At 39.8% G+C, this 21758-nt stretch overlaps 2 protein-coding genes across 4 annotated transcripts; one reads left to right on the forward strand and one right to left on the reverse strand.

Moving 5' to 3' along the window:
* The first annotated feature begins 19 nt into the window (after positions 1 to 19).
* LOC311270811 (peroxiredoxin-like 2A) lies at positions 20 to 6717 on the forward strand. 3 transcript variants are annotated; one of them, XM_084375984.1, is made up of 7 exons: positions 26 to 101; positions 2191 to 2434; positions 3682 to 3861; positions 4347 to 4438; positions 4526 to 4666; positions 5608 to 5772; positions 5857 to 6717. In XM_084375984.1, the coding sequence occupies exons 2-7, from the start codon at positions 2245 to 2247 to the stop codon at positions 5950 to 5952; spliced, it is 864 nt and encodes a 287-aa protein (XP_084232110.1). In that variant the 5' UTR covers positions 26 to 101; positions 2191 to 2244; the 3' UTR covers positions 5953 to 6717. The 3 variants fall into 3 exon arrangements, with proteins under 3 accessions (XP_084232112.1, XP_084232110.1, XP_084232111.1); XM_084375986.1 differs by lacking the exon at positions 2191 to 2434 and having other exon boundaries at positions 20 to 101; XM_084375985.1 differs by lacking the exons at positions 26 to 101; positions 2191 to 2434 and adding an exon at positions 1536 to 1639.
* Positions 6718 to 7458: 741 nt separating this feature from the next.
* On the reverse strand, positions 7459 to 19936 carry sfxn3 (sideroflexin 3). The gene is made up of 11 exons (XM_084375980.1): positions 19862 to 19936; positions 17726 to 17899; positions 17276 to 17446; positions 15639 to 15737; positions 14966 to 15041; positions 14729 to 14814; positions 14507 to 14634; positions 12594 to 12643; positions 12337 to 12386; positions 12176 to 12223; positions 7459 to 12060 (listed from the first exon to the last, which is right to left on the reverse strand). Exons 2-11 carry the CDS (start codon positions 17887 to 17889, stop codon positions 11964 to 11966), a joined length of 969 nt encoding a protein of 322 aa, XP_084232106.1. The 5' UTR covers positions 17890 to 17899; positions 19862 to 19936; the 3' UTR covers positions 7459 to 11963.
* Between the last annotated feature and the right edge of the window lie 1822 nt (positions 19937 to 21758).

Genomic DNA, 21758 nt, shown 5'->3' on the forward strand with positions numbered 1-21758 from the left:
TTAGTTTTCCTGCTCCGGGGATCGATTCGTACGCCTGCTCTGCAATCTGTTTACAAAACGCTTCGAGCCTGGAGGCACTGCTGGTCGCGTCATTGATTCTGGTGAGTGTGACTTTATTATACAAAACTAACCCCGTGAGCTGTGAATCACAGCTACAGCTTCTAAACAGGTGCACCTGTTTCAACAAACCGTGCCAGCTCCAGGCCCAGACTCGATAAAGCAATAATTAAACCGCTAGCTAGCCGAGCTAACTGCTAATTTATAAGACGTTAGCTGCGACAGCTTCGTCACCGTCTACGTGCCATAGCATCAGTTACTCTGTGTGGGACACTGACAGTCTGCATGTGTTATGTTACGCTTATTGTCAATCTGAATAACATAAGAAATGTTAAAATATCATGGTGGATTATAACTTCAGGTGTAAGGTAGCCTGTCGAGCCGTCAGGTGATGTCGTTGATTAGTTACATAGTGACGCTAACAAGGTCATCATCCGTGTCAGTGTCCAGCAGCAATGTCACACAAGTTAAAGTCCTAAAGTTAAGTTTGTTTTTTCTTTTTTTACATTTTTAAATATATTTATGAATTTTGTAATACAAAATATTAAGTCAGAATTAACATGAACTTTTAAAAACTGACTACAGTTATCAACACAATGTAAAGAAATAACAGTTTTGACAGTTTTAGCGCTGCAGAGATATTATCTGATGTAGTTAGCATAAACACGTAGCAGCTACAGTCAGCAGCAGTGAGCAGAGTATCAACTTATCTTTTTAAAGAGGGGGCATGTCTGTTGAGCGGTTTATAAAGCAAAATGAAGAATGTCCTTCTTAATGTCATATTATCCAAAATATTTGATGTAATTGATGATTATAACAGATGTATTAACATGTATGCAGAATTTCTTAAGTGTAGTTAACAGTACTGTGAAGAAGTTTAATGTATGACAAATAATTGTATTTTACAAGTTGATTATATGTTTTGTTCTAAATATATATGTGTGTGTGTGTGTGTATTAACAAGTGCAGCATCTACACACTCTGATTCAAACAGGAGGGAAACGTTTTTGCTCAATATACTTGCATGTTTCCTACCCTCAGGTGTGCATACATTACAGGTCTTTTGAAGAAAAAAAAGGAAAAAAGTAATTTTCTCTCCGTGGAATGTCATAAGGAAGAAGTATAGGGTATCATCGAATTGAAATACTCAAGTAAAGTACCTCAAAACTGTACTTAAGTACAGCAGTAAATAAAAGTACTTGCTTACTTTCCACTTCTAGCGACTATGTGATAATTCATCCTATCATCCAGGCATGCCAGTAATATAAATATAACTCGTGATCTATTAGCTGTGACAAAGAACAGGGCAACACTACAATGATGTTTGGCATTACCAGTGTTGACTTTTCCTCTCACTGCTCGCTCTGCAGAGGCTTATAAGGAATCTAGACTCTTCCTGTGTGTTGGAGGCGTGGGCGTACTTCTCTATTGGCTGCTGCCGTTATCATTTATGTCAGCCCTTTGCACTCCTCAGTTGTGAAGTGGCAGCGCACAAATGCATTTGGGTGATTCACTGTTCGAAACTGGCAGAGCTAAATCCCAGGAGAGAAAGTTTTCCTGCGCATTTCGGAAACAGAGACAAGTTAGTAGGAGACATTCTTACTTTCCATTTGGTTATGGACATAAAATAGATCTAATCTTTCTTTAATGTAAAGTCATTTTTAATTCAAAGTGCATTTCTGTGTGTTGCATGTTGTAGTCTGACTAACATGTTTGTGTTTTAAGTTTTATTTATGTGTTGATGAATGAGCTGACGGAGGAGCAAAAATAGGAAGTTTGTTTGCGAGTGAAGCACTGTCACACCCCAGTGAGATGATAAGATCCTAATTCAAAATACATTCTTTACTTTCATCAAGCGTTTGTTTTGATATTGCACGCGCTTCAGGGTGGGAACTAAACTTTATCTACGTAATCATAAATAAAACCGGGCTCACTGATTTAACGGTAGGTATATTGTTCGGGTACTCAAGGAAAGATGCAAAGGTATTTTTCTCTTGAATTTGTGAAATCAATTGCAGACTCCTTGAAAGTAGGGCTTGCAGCAGAGGTGGATGATATTGTCTTTGAAACGGTCTGTCGCATGGCTCGAGTGGTTTAACTGTCACAGAAAAGACTTGTGTTTCTGTCTTTCAGTGAAATCTTGAGGGTGTGTGTAGTCAGAAGGTCAGACTTTTCCCACGGTCAAAGATGCTGGCTCTGTCCAGGCGTTCCTCAGCTTTGAGCTGGAGACTGTCCCTGCGCTGCTCTACCCTCTCTCTGGGGACCGTGAGCAGCCAGCCCTCCACCGCAGCCAGGCCCCAGTATCTAACAACCCAGACTGCTCTGTTTCACCAAAGTAAAGCCAAAGCCAGTCCTGACCCAAACAAGCCCGCTTCAGGCAAGGACATATTTGACTGCTGCCTACACAGCTAGCTGCTCTCCACCATAACCCAAACCTAAAGCGTGTTGTAGAAACAGTGTGACAGTCGTGACCTGTGTGTGCACCGTGTTTCCAGCTTTCCACCTGCTTTGCGCTGAAATGACTCGAGACCTTTCATGACACTAAAGAGCGTCATGAAAGAAGACAAAATAAATGAGTCGCTTAATAGAAATCATTTTTTTTCTTTCAAGCACTGTAAAATGTTGTGATGAAAGTTTTTATTGTGTGTAGTGATTTATAGTTGGTAACTCTGAGATGAGGAGATCAGGACGGGAGTTTCATCCACTGCTGAACTTTAAAAAACGGTGCATGGCACTGGAGCTGAAACGATCAGTCAGTTAATCCGTTACAAGACTGACAATTTATTGGCAACTACTTTTGATATTGTATTAGTCTCTTAACTATTTTTTTTAAAATAGAAAATGCCACCTCTCTTGCCTCTTAATTTTGAGTAGTGGCTGGTTTTGACATTAAACTGAATGTTTTTAGATTTTGGAGTAATTTTTGGACGAAAAAGACATTTGAAGATTTTACCATGAGCTCTGAAAAAGTGCTTCTGACTGGAGATGCAACAGTGTCACGGTATTTATGGTAAGATAACCATCTCAGGAAATATAATGGTTACATGGTTCCACTGTGTAGTATTACCACATTATTAATTTTGTTAGGCTCAGTTACAGATACCCTTAAGACCATTAATGGACTGAAAATAGAATGTTTTTTTTTGGTCTACCAAAATTTTTATTATAATTTCACAAAATAGTATGTCCTGACAGACATAACATTTGATAAATATGTAATATATATTTTTAGACACTCAGTTTCATAAGAATGCAAGCTATTTAATCTCGTAGATGAGGTTTTGATTAGAGGAAGGCGAATGGAGGCTATGCTGGTAAACATGCACCACAGTGCCAGACTGATATAACACAACGCTCATAAACTAGTCAAAATCTGCAAGCCGGGTCTTGTTGGTGGCTCAGCCTCAGAGAGATTTGCCGTCTTCTTGTGCCACAATGAAAGAAAACCTGATTTACAATGAGCTGCGCAAACATCAACAAGTCTGCTTATTAAGCAGCCCAGCCACAGTAGATGTTGTTAATAAAAAAATGCAAAAACTATGCTGTCAGAGTAAAGAATATGTCTCTTTCATTATGATTTTGTGACACTTTTTCCTCTTATGCTGTTCCCTTTGTGTGCTGCAGTGTCTGGGTCCGGGTTGGAGGGGGAGCTGCTTGGGATGGGGATGTGGTCACTGGGTCTGGGTGCTGTCGGAGCGGCACTAGCCGGGATCTTCCTGGCCAACACTGATCTGTGTCTGTCTAAAGCTGCCAACGCATCGCTGGAGTACCTGGAAGATGCTGACCTGAGCTCCACTACAGATGGTAGGCAGTCTTTCTGATTGGCTGTTTAATAATGCCGCCCATCAATAAGTCCGTTTGTATTAACACTGGCTGTTGTTAAACCCATCAGGAGGAGAATTAACATTACATCAGCACATGAATCAGCAGTTTTCTTCACTGTTGCATGTTTGTATGCTTTGTACATGCACTGAATGACGTTTTGTGTGGCATTTAAGGCAAAGCTGCTTTCTTAAATCTGCGGGTTTTACAGATTAGATCACTCTAAAGGTCTTTGCCTGAAGCTGAAGGTAGAGTTACTGTGTTGTTCTTAAGCATTTCAACATATAGATGTTCCATGTGAGCATGAATTATTTCCTTTTCCTCCGTTTGAAGGCTGAATCTTTTATCTCCCACACTATGGTTTTATTAAACTCACAGCCATGAAAATCCTTGTGATATCCTGTTATCAGAGACATGTCAGACTGGAGCCTTGTGTCTGAAACAGTTCCTTCTTGTTTTGTCTGCAGACAACACGGTCATCAAAGCAAAAAGCCTATGGGAGACGAACGGGGCTGTGGTCATGGCCGTACGACGGCCTGGATGATTTTTGTGCAGAGAGGTAACGGAGAGGGTGTTTCACATGTTTCAGTTCACACAGTGTGTGGGACATCTTTTCCCTGATGGTACAATCTCTCTCTCTCTGTAGGAGGCCTCTGAGCTGTCCTCTCTGAAGCCCCAGCTGGAAGAGCTTGGGGTCCCTCTGGTCGCCGTGGTGAAGGAGAACGTCGGCACAGAGATCCAGGACTTCAGACCGCACTTCGCTGGGGACATTTACATAGATGAAGAGGTTAGCAGTGGTAGATAGCATCACATCTTCTAGCATAAAGCACCTTAGAATGAATGAGTGTCTCTCCCCGTACGTGTCTGCTCTGTTGACTGTCTTTGTCAGCAGTATGTTTTATAAAGCTGGCCAAAAACCCCACCTCATGTTTTGAATTTTTTCACCCCGAGTCTGTTTTCACAACAGCAGGTGAGCCGTGTGTGTATGTAGCCAAAACTAGTCAAAACTTTTAAAACCAACGTGGTACTGAATGACATCGCAACAACCAAGTGCACTTTCAACATCACTTACTGCAACTCGCAACTAGAAAAAGTACAGTGAAACTTAAAGTTGGAATTACTACTTGTAAACTGGGGGCAACATGGGGACGGGTAGGATGTATTTGTGAACGACAGAATTTGAATTAGGCTGGTGAATGGAATATTTAGATCCATTTCCAAGTGTAAAAGTGGCGCAACATAAAAGATATAATGGCTCTGTTACCTTGTGTCATTTTCCATCCTCTAATTGAGTTTATACACACAAGGAGGCTGCACTGCCTAAGTCATTTATGTTTACAGATATAATTTTGTTATGGTGTTGTTCTCTAAGATGGATAACAAAACAAAAGTCAGAAATGCTCAAATAGGTTGCCAAATATACCTGGTTGTCCCGCCAACAGGACAATCATGTGGGGAACAGGCTACTAATTATTAGTCATTACTGTAAATACAAATGAGTCATATATCTTGAGAATAAGATTTTAAGTGACTTCCACTGGACTGTGTTCATCTGCCAAGAGGCAACGTGAAATGAGGCAAATAAGGTGATCAATTCATTTTTAAAGTTAGAACATTGGTCAAATAATCCATTTTATAACAAGAAATCCTAATATGAATGATGTTCAGCTAATAGTTCCTTCACATTTCTCTAGATTGAGTTGACTAAAACTAAACTATGTGTTGTAGAAACACTTCTACGGCCCGCTGCAGAGGAAGATGGGCGGCCTGGGCTTCATTCGCCTCGGAGTGTGGCAGAACTTCATGCGGGCTTGGAGGTCCGGTTACCAGGGAAACATGAATGGCGAGGGCTTCATCCTGGGAGGGGTGTTTGTCATCGGACCTGGAGACCAGGTAGCGTAGTATGAAAACATCTGGAGTTTATAAGAGTTTTGACTTTATATGTCTGTACGTTAACCCCCCCGTTGTTGTTTGCAGGGGATTCTCCTGGAACATCGTGAGAAGGAGTTCGGTGATAAGGTGGAGATCGCAGATGTTTTAGAGGCTGTTAAGAAAATTGTGCCAGTGAAATAAGTCCTAACACAAATGGCATGAGGCATAGGTACAGTGTGTTAAGATCAGAACTAGAGTTAAGAAATAATTTTTACTGTGGCATGTCACTCAAAGTCCATCCATCACTGAAATATTGCTAATATAATGACATTTAAGTCTGTTTGTGTTGTGTAATATCACAATATTGTCTTCTTTTTTCATGTTAATTTACTGTTGGTTATGAATGTCACGCCGTTAAGTACAAGACAAAGCCAATATTATTATTAGATTTGTCGCAGATTATTCCTCTTTACCTCTGCAGACACCTATAAGCTATTTTTATTTTGAGACGGGTATTAGAAATAGGTGGAAAGGTACTCAAAGGTAGCATTTCAATTCAGGTACATCAACCATTAAATTTAAGATCACTTGAAATCTTCCCTGTACAGAAGAACATAAGTCAATTTGCTGAATTACATGTAATTATTCTGTCAGTGGGACATTTATAATAACGTTCCTTTGTGTTATGCTTCTCCTGGTCAGGCACCTAAAATGGTCCTTCAACATGGCAGACGAGTGTGTGTGTGGTCTGTGTGTGTGATAATGACAACTTGACTCTAAACTCATCATTGAGAGGAGCAGGTTTGATGCTCAAACACACACAGCTTCAGCCACTGTCACCATGTTTGAGGGGTGTTTGTGGTGTGAAGCAGGTGTTGCTGCATGTGTGAATGTGAGAGATTGTGTGTACCGGTACATGTGAATACTAGTTGCAGGAAATAATAAATAAAGAAGTCCTCATCACCAAATCCTCAGTGTGCACCTGTATTTTAGATTTTTTTTTAAAGGTAATTATGCAGGGTTTTTCTAATAAACAGAAAATAGACTCAGACAAACATAATCCCTCTCACTTAACACTTACTGTATGCATCACAAGAAATATGTGGTGTGTCTATCTGCACTGGTCCTTGTTACAGCATGTGTGTGGCCGAAACAAGCTATGTAACAATTTCAGAGACATTCAGTTTCACAACCTTTTTATCTGATGGCCTCATTCTGTCCTGCTTGTTGGACAAACAAGACTTATCAGATCAGCACTGAGTTGCTATCATATTCGCTTCAAATTCATTTACTGGCCTTTTTCCTCAAGCAGCAAACATTCATAATGTATGACAGGCCTATTCAACTACTATTTTAGAGTGGTGGAAAAAAACAGTGACGTGCCAAGTGGCTGGACGTTTACAGCCCTGTAAGGCCCAGCATTTAAATGTGTTAACTGGCACACTCTTTAAATAATTCTCCTCTTTATTAGTTTTAACAGTTGTAAAAGAAACACAATATACACAAAAGTACAATACAAAAAAGTCATCTTATTGTCAGTGAAAAAAGGGTGTTTGTGCTTGACAACAGACAGAATGTGTTAGCCTACTAACAAAATGATCAAAGGGCCAGAATGAGGTTCTTACAGGGCCACATTTGGCCCACAGGCTGCCAGTTGAATAGATCTGATGTACAGTGTCTGATAATATCACATTAAAGAGACACGTCTGGACATTAATGTTACATATTTTATTCTATTGCTCTGAGTAAAATACATTTCACATCAAGGAAATATATTTAAACACAATACAAAATAGGGGGAGAAAACACTGTGCACCAATACTGACGGGACTGCATGTGTGTACGTTGTATGAACATGAAATAAGCAAAACATTCATGGAGTGTAACAATTACAGAGATTGTCTTTACATTTGTGCCTTCAGTTTGCAAATATTTGACAGTTTATTTAAAAGACATGAACAACCAGTGCACCAACATTCACTGGTGTCAGGTGGAGTAGAGTCAAGTTTATCTTGAGGTTTCATTGTATTGGCAAACAAAATCAATGCCAAAAGCATGTCCTTCAACTTGACTCAAATGTGTGTTGGGATTTATTCAAATCTTCGATCTGTTAACTGTGTGTTAATAACAATGCTTTGTGACTTTATGAAAACATTTGGTTGAAACAAAACATGTTTTTGCATGAGAAAAGCCTGGCAAAAGGTCCATATGATAAAGCTGAATGAAAACTTTACAAAGCTACACACTTCTTCTCAATCCTGTACAATTCATACCCGTCTCATCTTTGGCTGGATCTATGGGTGCGACATGTCATGGTGGTTCAATAAAGTCACAAGCTGAGATACACGTTAACAAATGTGTTTAAATGCCGACTAAAACCCTCCAGTTTTGTTCTTAAATCTTCTGCGCCATACCTCAAGAGCAGATAAAAACATAAAGCAAAAAAAAGCAGACTTTGTTATGAGCAATGAAAGCTGCCAGATAATGACTGAAATATGAATTAGCAGTAACATGACTTCATTCAACATTATCCAGCACAACAAACAAATACAATCTTCAATATACAATTTGAAGGCTCCCTTTAAATTGCAGCACAAATCCAACTAGCTTCTACAGCAGCACAGCAAAGGTTAAATAGTGCAGTTCAGCTCAGCAGGAAAACACCCCAAACACAACACATGATAACCACAATCAGCACTGATAACAGGGAACATGTCTTGATGGAGTAATAGTTTGTTTTCTTAGGGGGTTACAGGTCTATAAGAAAATATGAATGACAATGGAGAGTAAAGTTGAGAGAAGAGTTTCAAGATGCTCTCTTTATGATAGAGTCTGTCGCACAGGTTTATAAAATGTGTTGAATTTCAGATGGCAACATTTTTCTATAATGATCTGACTAGCAGGGCTGCAACTGACAACAGTTTTCACTGTCGATGAATCTGTCGATTATTTTCTCCATTAATCGATGAGTTGTTTGGTCTTAAATTGATGGAATTGGTGAAAAATGTCGATCAGCTTTTGCCAAAGCCCAATATGTTGTCCTTAAATGTCTCATTTTGTCCATAAGCCAGAGTTATTAATTCACTCTAAATATGCATATTTAAGAAGCTGGAATTAAAGAATTTTGCCTTTTTTCCCCTGAAAAACAATCAAACTGATCCCTCAATAACTGAAATAGCTCTTCAACTAATCAATTACCTGTTGCAGCTCTACTAAACAGCACTTTGGAATTAAACCCTTCAATTCTAGGACCACATGTAAACACAATCATTGTGTATTTCTGTAGGTACAGAAGTAGATTCATAAAACAGTTGTGCAGCTGCTACAATCCCTCAACACCCACAATCAGTTTGATACAGATGCTTGATGGAGATGAAATGACACAATCTGTACAATCTCAGTGAGCCACATACACAAACATCACTTCACACAAACATGTAATCACAGTAGTTAATCTGTGACTGTGTTCACTGTATCAAGTCGGACCAGAGGAACACTCCTCTAATCTAAAAGAACTCGTTAGCCCTAAAGCGAGAGTACTCCTGTACTCCTGTAACACGAGCAGCTGACTTTGTTTTCCGATGCATATGTGGGGCCACCTGGTGGATTCAGCACCAGAGGCACACCTTGAAGTTAAAATCTCTAAAGTCCCTCATGCATATGTGCTCCATATATTGTGCATCATATATATATTTATTTATAAATATATCCAGTAAAAATATACGTATTCTTACATAATCCAGACAGACAACACTGGGATAACTTCAGCTGGTATTTCCTCATGTACCCCATCTATCACTACCGAAGGACACTGGACAGTTGTGTGTTTGGAGACCTCGGAAACAGCCGCGTTTAGGACTCTGAACGTTTGGAGGAACTCGGTGCATTTCCCCAACAAGAACCATGGTCTACTGAAGTAGGTAGTACTTTCCAAAGCTACAGGAACTTTGGGTTTGGCATTTCTGATTGGTCGAATACTTGCACTCTGTTTTTTGTTCATTGTGCTTCGACACATCAACACGGAGATACAGAAGAAAGCATACGACAGATGAACCGATGACAAAATCTAGGCCTTATTGAGAATTAGTCATGTGCAAAAATGACTAGATAAACAGCTGTTGCTTTATCGGACGTCAACAGACTACTTTGCCTCATCATCACAGGTCTTTAGACTGTGGTGGAAACGCAGGTACCAACAGGCTAAAATAACCTTTCAGTTCCTTAAAAGAAGTTCCTGGGACTTATGCTGATGTGAATTAATTTAATCAGAGAAGTTCAAGCTGTCCACTTTAAAGACACAACAACAAATACTATGCACACCACTACCCACTGACCTGACCTAGCATTTAATATCTTGACTTAGTCATGCAACATCAGCTACTTTCATTTGGTACAATGGGACATCAACAGCCGTAGTGCAAACCAGTTTTGCAGAAGGCTAGCGAGCTGTTGCATATAAAACCCCTCAATTCTTACTTTAAGGAACTGAAATGAGACGTCTTTGAGGCTGCTCATGCAATCCCTCATTTCAAGTGTGAATATTAAACCAACAAAGTTACAAAGATTTCTGCACATCGCGGTCTTTAAGCACACAAACTGCCCATACATTTCAGCTCAGATCCAAGTTCTCTGAACATGTACACACAACACAATACACTCCTTCATCAAACATCACTACCACCTACAACAATCAAATAATTCATTAATATGCCAAATATCGACTGCACTACTTCATAAAGTGATCTCAAATGAAAAAAAGGCCATGGCAAACATTTACGCTGATGAAAATCATACACATTAGTGTTCACTCATGTACTCTATGGCTGTGCTAGATGAGCTTTTGCAGTATTTTCCTACATATTTTCTTATTTACATGTACCTAGCACCTCATTACCTGGTCTAGGAATATGAAGGGAGCATAGTAAGTACACTTAAGGAGAGCTGAAGAGAGTAAGAAGCTGCACCTGTTAACAAGGAGGACAAGCAAAGAGGAACTTATTCATGAAGGGTTAGAGAGACTATTGAGAGCTCATTAACACACTGGTGTTTTCTGATGTTACTACACAGCGGAAATTAGGAGTTGGCAAGAATCTTAACGAGCCAGTCTTAAAGGATAACTGAAAATGTTGTCATGTCACTCACTCATGTTGTAGACAAAGCATTTATGGAGCAGATTTTTAAATATTTTTTAAAAACCCTGAAAAAACATAAAATGGCTCAATACAAGTCAAGACCCCGGAAGCCCCGAGATCCCAAACTCAAAGTTGTTATTTACACACCTTTTAAAAAGGTGCAATATGTAAGAATTGGTCACATTCGCATTCTGATGATAATTTTAGTTCATGTTGGAATGTTTTACACTAAAATTCGTACACATTGCAACTTTAAAGCCGATATCTTCACCTTCGCCTCCAAGCTGAATATGATAGCGCGAACTAGCTCAATACATCTTCATCAGTGAATACTGCAATGCTGTTTTGCTGTGAAGCTCGAGAAATGTTTTGACGACTACAAAACTTTGCCTGACTTTTCTTCAGCATGAGGGTGAGACAATGACTGAATTTTCATCTTTAGGTGAACTTATCCTTTAACATATCAGCGTGTTATAGCTAATAATAGAATAATGCAACGATGACTAGTCAAGGATTTAAAAGATGAAATCTTTGTGAGTGGGGACACAAGGCAAAAAAAAGACATTATGTTACATTCAGAACGAGCACATAAACGACTTACAAGCACAAGCCTTCATTCTAAACTGGAGTTTCAAATAATTTAGCAGAGTACTTCAAACTCGATGAACCTGAATGCAACATGAAATATTGGTGAGTGAGACACATATCAGTAACTTCATGAACTGCCACGCTGTAGGCAGTTTTGACCAAAGGAAGACAGAAAACACACAATGAAACAATATAAAAATCCAGAATCAGTTTTTCTTTTTTAAAGGAGCACCTTCTATGTGCAGAGATACCTATTAGTGATCCTCCTTCTTAAACTGTTTTGTTTTCCCTTCGGTGAATCCTCCTCTTACACTTTGAGCAGCTCCATCCATTAAAATAAGAAAAAAAAAAAAATGCAGCAGTACACATACCAACAAAAAATGCATAAATAGAATTTGTTTTGCCCTCCTACTTGTGCCCACAGGACAACAGACATGTGTTTATATGCGTATGCGTCTGTGTGTCTTGTGCATGGAGATGTGTTGGCTGGTCCTACAGGCCCTTGTTGAAATAGACGGTGGTGGTGTTGGGACTGGCCTGTCGTATCCTCTCCTGTAGCTCTGGTTCCAGCCCGCTCACGCTCATAGAGCTGCAAAGAGACGGTTGAACGTGATTAAAAAAATGCTGCTACATTTTGGAAACACTTCATGTACAAGAATAAGAGTGGCAGTTTAAGAATGACTGAATAAGGTGGCTGTTTGTACCTTTTCTGTGGGAAGAGGGCGCAGCACAGTGGAGTTGCAAACACCAGGCTAAAAACAAGAGATAGAAAGGTATGTTGAAGATGTTGTCACTCATTCAGAAAGACAATAAAAACAAAGACAAAAAATCACCATAGACATACTATTAACTGTAATCCACTTACCACAGACCCACAAGCCCCACCTGGACTGGAGCGTTTAAAACTGGGAATCGCTGCAGGGAGATCAAATCAGAGAGAGCAGAGCTGCAGTGAATCAGGTCAACAGATCAGAGGTTTGACAAGTTTCTTTGTAGGGACGTAAGCATTCAACGTATGTGTCATATGTGGAATGTGACAGGACTCACAGAACACCAGCAGACCCAGTAAATCCACTCACCAAACAAACAACACAATGACAGTCATGCATGAAGTCTGCTTACCTTCATGAAGGCTCTCTTCTCCAGAGCATTCATTATGACAGGGGGAATAGCTGTAACAAATGTAAATAAGTCAGGTGAAATGCTCTTCATGAACCATAAAAGCAAAAAAGAAACGTTCACACATTAGTATGCTGTATTCTGAGACGCATATGCATGAGGGGCGGCAAAGGGGTGTGGAAATTTCTCGATTATAAGATGCGAATTGTGGGTGGACATTAGGCCAACGAGGGAGGCAGAGATCATCTGGGAGTGACAGAAAAACAAACAACTTGCATCTCGGGGCACATTTTTTTATGAACTAGCTGGGAAGCGCGAACTGGCCATGACCTACACTGAGCGTGACCTCTGCCTCACAACAATTACTAATCATGTTAACCGTTTTCACCTGAAGCTAACATTTGCAGCCATAAATAATAGCTGTGACAGCAAGCCCAGCTAATCAGCCAAGATCTGAGGAGATGCTGTCAACTTTGCCACCCAACCCTGAGAGGGGTGTCTAGCAGAGTCAACAGATGCCTTATCTTAACACTGTCATGTTAAAACAATATTATTGTAGATAACAACAAACGTGTAAGGCACTGCAGATGGATAAAATGTTTTATTTTTGTAATGTTAATGTTTTGAAAAGATGCAGCTTTTATTTTGTAGACTGCTGTAGTGTCATTGTTGGAGGAACTTTCTGAATAAAAGGAGAATTAAAAAGATGAAAAAGTAGCCAGCTGCAGTTATATAGATCACTGAGCATGCCATACACTGAGATGCATCGCAATGCATCGAGAATCGCTTTGCATTCGAATCGTTGACAGCTGAATTGTAATCAAATAGAATCATGAGGCCAGTGAAGATTCACACTTCTAGTTAGGGCTAAGTTGCTGAACTGCTGCTGCTGACAGTGTTGCTGCTGAACCGTTGCTACTGCCAGCCCTATCTTTCTACATGGAGTCTGCCTTTGATAATTATCAAGAGAGAGAGGGGGAGAAGAAGAGAGTGCACTAAAACATTCTGCCTTTCTCCTGTCCGTGACGTATTATACAGATACAGACATTGAAACTGTAGTGAGACACTGGTATGATGTTGATATGACTGTCCACTGATCATTTTCAGATCATTTTGTGCCTATGTCTCATGCCAGTAACTGTTCAGCAACTGTCCCAACTGTTATCTATTGCACATTGGTGGTGGCAATCATTTATTAACCATAGATGACTAGGTGAGTTGACAGAAACTGGATGTTTAGCATTTGTCTTTACAAATTTGTTTACTATGTTTTATGTATTCATAATGTTTTTATGTTCAAGTCTGTGTTATCTGGCTGGCACTGGGGGACATCTAAGTCTAGTTGAAAAAGTTGATATAAATTGATTTTCTTTATTGTAACGTCTTTTTTTAAATCATATTTTCAACTGCAAAATAGTTTAGATCCACAAGTATAGCATTAATTAAACCTGCAATATAAGATTTTTTGGCCACTTTGCAGCTGATACAAGTTGTGAACACTGACATGGTTTAACCTTTAAAGTTAATATGACGAACACTATGTTCACCAGCTAGTCGCTAACTTTGTCTGTCTGTTGTTTAGTGCTGGGCAGGTTGTGTTCAGCCGGAGCTTTTTTTTTTTTTAAAAAAACTGCCTGCTGTTGCCAAAAATGACACTATGAGAATGGGGAGATTGAACCAAAACTGCAGAGTTGTGGGTCAGACAGCTAAACAATGGTCTAAAACACTGTAAAGCTCCATAAAACTGAAGGGAGCTGTCAATTTGGGTGAAGATTCTACATAGGTTAGGTTCATCAACACGAGTGCCCTCTTTTACAATTTCACATTGTTTTCGAGTTGTCATTTGATACATTGTTATTATAAAAATATCAATAATAGCAGCTTTAACGAATCAACAGGTATAATGTTGACATTACCCATTGCTGGCACTGCCATACCGATCCTTGACACCACCACCTGCATGATGGCCTGCTTGGCAGCATTGGGAGACTCTCCTAACCTGTTATCATTCTCATCTGTCACAGGGATACCGTACTTCAACTCCCTAGAAGAAAAAACAGTAATATAGAGCAGTTGTAGCAGCCGTCATGACAGTTCCTGACCAAACAAAGCAGAGGCTTTTACTCTGTAGATCTCACCTCTGTCTCATGAAGGGAATGTTGATACAGTTAGCAGCAGCAACAGCAGCAAAGGGGACAAATCGACTAGCGATTGGAGGGAGACGCTGCGAAGATGGGAGAGAAAAAGAGAGACATTTAGAGCTCTTGCATCAAATCTCTGCACAAATCCAAGTGTATATATGCAAATCAGTGTGTCAGTATGTGAGTTTCTTTGTTTTACTTCATCTGTTTATTCAAATGAACCACAGGCATTACCGAAGCTAGAGACTTGAGTCCCAGCGCGGTGACCACAGCTCCAGTAGTAGCACTGACATAGGCTGCACCAAGCTGACTGCAAGAAGACGGATGCATTAGACACATTTCACACATTAATCACCCACTTCCCTTTTTTAACATTTTCACACTTCACAAATAGCTGACTACTGCTACACCACATGACTGCAGCTGGGTAACTATCAGGTGCACAAGTGAAACATTTCAAAGTAGAGTTGCCTTAGAAAGAGTGCAAATTCATGCTATGTATGAATATGCAAAGGTAACAAACAAGGACTTCCTCAAAAATAATGATAAGGCAGAGGAAGTATATATAATATTCATCCTTATCCTTAATGACATGCTTAATCCATGAATATGCATTTGCAAGTTTCCCCTCTTCATGAAAGCATGCACTGGAATCATTTCTGCAGCATCTTTGTGGAACAATGAAAAGAGTACACAAATGTACGCATATCGCATCAACCCGGAGCAAATAACCTATGTCAGCATGAGTGCATGGTGACATGGGGCTGAACATGCTTAACAGTGGAACGTAATACCGCTGTGAGAGAAGGGGAGAGGACAGCAGCTCCCACAGCCTCCTTACAGAGACTAGTTTAGAGGGAGGACAGGAATGATCTAGAGTGGAAGTGAAGTGAGAAGTCCTCCCTACTTCACAGTCATGGGGGCATCTCCACTGCGGTTGGTGTAGTTGACGACAGCGTTAAAGGACTGGTTAACCCACTGCCAGAACACCACTGCTGGAGTCGTCCTGTGAACACAAGGGAAAAACAACAGTGTGTTTGAGGAAGTGAGTATTCACAGAGAGAACAGCACAAACTACAGTTTTTGGCACTGCAGTCAAACAGTTAATCACAATGTAAAAACTGTCATAGTGGAGCGTACAAGCACTTTTACTAGAAACACCCTAAAGCTGCATTCAATCATAAAAGTCTGAAGATTAAATGTTTCCGAGTACATGCATTATTACTTATTTCACACAGCCTGCTGCTATGACCATTTATTTGCATTATCAGTCATCTCAGCAGTTTAGTTCTGATTAAAACTGGTTTGCACAAGTTACAGATTAAGACATCCGTTTGTGTAATGGTGCACTATAAAGCAAAAAGACATGTGGTCGGAGTTTTATGCAACTGTGAAAATCGTCTTGCTGCATTATGTCTAACAAGTGAAGCCCCCTTACACCCTCAATGCATGTTACTGTTAAGTAGTTAAACATAATACAAGTATATAATTTCCCATTATACTTTTGTTCCTTGAAGACTGAATTGTGTTTTGAAGTCAAATCTTCAAATCTGCATTTTCATTTTACCTTATCTTTGTTTGTTTGTTGTGCCCGTCTCTACAATCTAGAGATACTATCTGTAGAGACTGAAATTTCAGACTCTGGCACCTCCAAGTGGCAATATGGTAGTCCACTGATCACTAAAGCCTGATCACCAGACAAAATTCCCAAAGTCATCTCATCTATTCTAATGATGTATAAGATAGTCCAAGGTCCAAGTGTTCAATATTAAATAAACAAAAAAGAGCAACAAAAACCTGCCGACTTAGTAATACAACCTATTGTTTTACTCTTTTCCTATTGTTTTACTCTGCCTTTTCATGGCACTGATATCAGGGTTTCTAGGTCAAATTGGGATTGTTTTGGTTTTATTTTGCTTTGGACAGTAGCCATGCTGGCAGCAGTAGCCATGTTTCTAACGCTGTCTTTCCAACAGCGGCGCCAACAGTAATACCACAGGGAAACTCGGGCAGGGGGTGTTTTCGCTTTAATGATGATTTTATGAGTCCATTTTTCATCAACTCTTCATCTGTCTATCAAGATAATTTTGTGATTGGTCAGACTGAGACTGAATAATCGAATCCTTTTTATTCTGTGGTTATCTGTGAATCTGAATAGCTCAAATTATTACATTGATTATCAAAATTATAAATTTCAATCATCATACTTTCTGTCATTTTTTCTGATCTCAGCACATTATCTATCACATGACCTCACTGTCCTGTAGTGAGAGTGATATTTTTCATTCTTTAAGAGGATTTTCAGTCCGTGCGGGATTAAAATCTCTATTTTTATGCAGTGCTGTATGCTGTATTAAGGTTACATTCAAAATCACATGGAAAATGTATCATATTAATTCAGCATTTTGCCACTCTACATATCATTTATATATATATTTCTCTTATTTCTATTTTCTGTCTTTTATTTTGATGAAGCCATTGCTTGGTGTTTAGAATACACAGAATAATGAATGACTGAATAATGTTTTAAAACCTCTGCAGTACCTGTAGAAGGTGAGCATGCAGCCTGTGATGGACATGTTCATTGGCACCTGAGCAGACATCCGGCCAATCACAAACATCTTCTCCCCTGTGTCGGGGTGGAAGGCGGAGTCGTAGATGTACTTGGCCCTCCAGAGCTCATCCTCCGTCAGGCCAGGTTTCACTTTCCCGACTCTGAAACGCATGTTATTATGTCACCAACATCCCAGATATGCCTTCTTACTTATTCAGTGTGTAAAATAAATGTATCTACACAAAATTGGACTGATTTTTAGACTTCCCCATTACAGAAAGGACATTTCTTCCACTGGTATCTCCATAACAGACGCATCATTATCTGGCTGGTCACATCAATTCTCATTTATATTCATGCTTCACTCCACCGCAACCTCCCACAACATTATCATTTATACTCTCTCCACTCCATCCTCTTTATCTCCTGACCCTCTCTACCTGTAGTCCTGCACAATGACTCGGGCCTCCTCCAGCGTCTCAGAGGACAGCAGCACGTTCCTGGGATCCGTGACCATGAAGAAGTGCTGGGCGCGGCCCATAAACGTGCCTTGGTCCCATCTTGGTTCCTTGATGTTTATGTTGAGGGACAACTCTCCAGACATCCTGGCTTTCCTTGATGAATAGCAGACATGTTAATGAGTATTCACACTAATTTTAGAAATACATACTCACATGTAAATATAAGTGTACCATGTTGAGTGTATTTCAAAAGAACAACAGATGAGTTAAATTGTGGACAAACAAACAAGAACGTCCAGGTTGGATGCTGTACTTCGACAGGTTGAGACTTGTTTGAATTTTTTTGAAACCATTGTTCCAAAGTGTCAGTACAGAAACCAAAACCATAATGTCTTGATTCTTTACTTTGAGGAACATACTGTATACTGTACGTGCTTTTCAATCAAACTTTTATTAGGGCCAGGGCTCTCAAATATTGACTGTTGTCCAAACACAAGAACTTGATTTAAGTCCATGATGTCGAATTATTATTTAAAATGGAAACTATCTGGGAAAGAGCACTACAATCTCACCAGACATTTGATGGGAATGTTTTCAACTCTGTGCTATTTATTTACACATTTTGAACAATATGAAATAGCTATTGCTGATACCCAGCTTTACAGGTGAAATTATCATTATTAAAAACCCTTGGCTAGATTGTTAAGCCCCAACCTCTGCTCCATGAATAGCTCTGCTCCAGTACGGGGTCACATTGAGATGAAGCTCCCTCCCCCATCACTGAACAGCAAAACAAGGCAGTACAACTACACTTTTAACAATCTCTGCAAACATAACCGCAAAGACACAAGTCGACCAGGTTATACTTGCCCTTAGCGTGTTCTCACAGTTGATAAAGCGTTCTCTTTGCTGTTCTTACTAAACTGTTAAAGGCCTGTACAAGGTTGAACTCAAAGCTTCTCATACAGTATCAGTTCTGGCTGTGAGTACAAGATAATAAAAAGAACAAAACATTGTTTGAAATGTAGGTCAGAACTTGTGGTGTTTGTAAATGCAGCTGAAAATATTACCACCATTCAGGGCCAAAGCTAACGATGATTTCCATAATGGCTTAACCTGCTGATTATTTTCTCGATTAGTCAGTTTGATTTTCTAAAGCCCACTGTAACCATCTGACGTTCCTGTCTGATTAACAGTCCAAGATCCAAAGATATTCACAGTAGTGTAACTTAACATGAGGGAAAGCCACAAATTCACGCAATTGAGGGGCTGGAACAAGTAAACATGAGACATGTTTGCTTACAAAAATGACTTAATTGCTTAATCAACCGCCAAACCTACTTACTTTGTAGCAAGAAGCACTTTGCCTTTGTACATATTGAGTAAGCGCAAAGGGGACACATCTGTAGGTGCTAACACTACACTATTACAGGAATGTATTGTGTTTATTTATAAAGCAGTCCTAAAGTGTGTACTGTCAAAGTGAAAATACCTCCAGGACATACAAGGACGAGACAACCAATATGGTGGATTCAAAGACACAACCCCTGTTTGTTGTGCTGAACACACAAACAACTTATGTTTGTTGTTTTGCTTCTTACAAATACACCCTGACCTGCAAATCAAATGTCTACCATAACTTGTAAGACAGACGAGCAGTGTCACAATGTAAGTAGCTGATCAATGAAATAGCGTGACACACGTGATGACAGCTGGGATTGGGCAAGTCACGACACGCTAACGTTATCGCTCCAGTCAGCAAGCCGGCTAACGAACGTTGCTAAGGAGCTAGCCGATAATGCAAGTGAAACACACGCACTGGAGTACACAAAAACTCAAAAAAGGACATTGACACCATATGTTATTAACACAACATCACATGTGAAGTTGAATTGGACAATAAACAGCCTTCCCGCGCCATCAAAACAAACCACTTCTGTGTTCTCTTGGTAAACATCAACCAGCTAGCTAGCCGGGTAGTTTCCAGGCTAACTAACATGCTAGTACTTGAGTTAACGTTTCAAGGGCACATATCGAGACGGACTAAACGTAAACTTAGTCGGATGGTGGTTTCAATGGATTAAAGATACACATTCAGTCAGCATTGAGACGTACCTGGTTTGCTGTGTTTGTTTTTCGAAAATGTATGACCTCTCAATATCACAGCACCACGGGAGGACCTGTGCTGCCTTCTCGTACTTTAAAACGCGTCGGAAAACACTGCCTCACAATTAGGAAAAGTTTACGTACATTATGTTATGTAATTTCTTGTCCACTCTCTTGCACTATAACAATTGACGGCCTTATGTGGTCTCTAAAATTAGCCAACGGGTATTCTGATCATCTGTGCTGCCACGTTTGCGTTACATTTGTGAAAAATCAAAACAGTCACATCAGTCGCTTAGACGTTGAGTGCCAGAAATCAGAGCTTCGCAGAGGCCTTTGAAAGCAGCAGCGCTGGAGGCGGCTTTCGTCATGGAGGACATGAGTTGTTGAAGCCCCTGGGCGTCAGAGGTAGACCACACATGATTGGTTAAAAAGCAGCTGACTGGCTGTGGGATGAGGAATTAGGAATATGACTTACATACAACAAAAACACAATTATGAATGTGAATAATTATGTTTCACAAAGTTCTGGAAAGATATGGGGGAATAATTTTTATTTCCCTTTGCATTCCTTCCATTTTAATAGACATTATTGATTATTGTTGATAATTATATTGTAGGGATATATCCCCTAGTGAAATGTGTTGTGAAGTAAACATTTTTTATTGTTTTTTTTCATGATTCTTAGAAAGAAGAAAAAAGGCAGAGAAAGTGCCTGAAAAACATGAAAATGATGATGTTTAAAGGGGCCCTGCAGATTTTTCTTGTAAACAAAAAAACGTTATGTTGGGAGTTTATCCAACATATTCAATAAAAATCTGATCATGGTGTATCCTGTCTATCCAACAGCGATTTCTGTCTACTGGAAAACTTGACATTTTCTGGCTAATTCTAATAAGACTACGCAGATGAAGGAGGTTGTATTTTGTTTATAATTGATAATCAGTTCACAACTCCACAGTGGACCTTTAACTCAAACAGCCTCTATGATTCCTGCGTGATGACTTATACTTTAACAGCTAGACACTTTAATCATTTTGAGGAAATAAAGTCCTTTTGCTAACTATATTTACACTAATCAACCACATCCACAGATAAGTTCAAGGTCAAGGTTTCCTGTTCCTGTAGTTGCAGTATATTGACTTTCAGATCTGCAGATTGGGATCTGCAGACATGTGACAGCCTGTAACACTACTGACCACCAGGTGGGGTTGTTTACCCATCTCAAAGGCATGGTGACGGCAGCCAGGCAGGTCCACAGCCCAGTTCTCCCACCAACACCTCTCTGCAGTTTTACTGAAAAATAAGTGCTTAATTAAGTCATTTATAAGAAAGTTTACCCGAGGACAGACTGAAAGTGACTTGAAGGAAGACTTTACTCTGATGTTAGTGCAATTAGTGTACTTAATCATCAGTAGTGCAGAGCTAATGACTGCACAGCTGCAGGGGCTTATGTAAAGAGCTTACACCTCCTAAGACAATAATGGTCACCTGGAGAACAAATGAGGTGGCGCTAATACTCCGGATGTGTCCGATGATGCGTCAGCGCGGCGGACCACTGCGCGTCTGCCCGAGCTCATCCGGCACGAAAACAACATGGACACAGCAGGTAACCCTGTCACACTTTGTTCACTTCACTTTAAAGACGATGTCAGGTTGTTGTAAGTGTTTCGCAGGCGTTTTAACAGTTCAAGGTGACAACAGGAGCACGTTTAGACTTAAATAAGACGCGTTAAAGTTCAGCGACACCGCTCGGGACAATGTCACGAGAAGTCCAGAAGTTTTTTTAAAAAATTGAAATGAGTGAATAGATGATAATAAAGTGTGTAAACTACTCATTCCTTTATGGATACTATCTGTTAGTCGCTGTCCATGGTGCTCATTGATAGGAAAACGTGAAGTTCAA

This window comes from Pagrus pagrus, assembly GCF_965226575.1.
Source record: "Pagrus pagrus genome assembly, chromosome: 15".
NCBI classification, from domain to species: Eukaryota; Metazoa; Chordata; class Actinopteri; order Spariformes; family Sparidae; genus Pagrus; species Pagrus pagrus.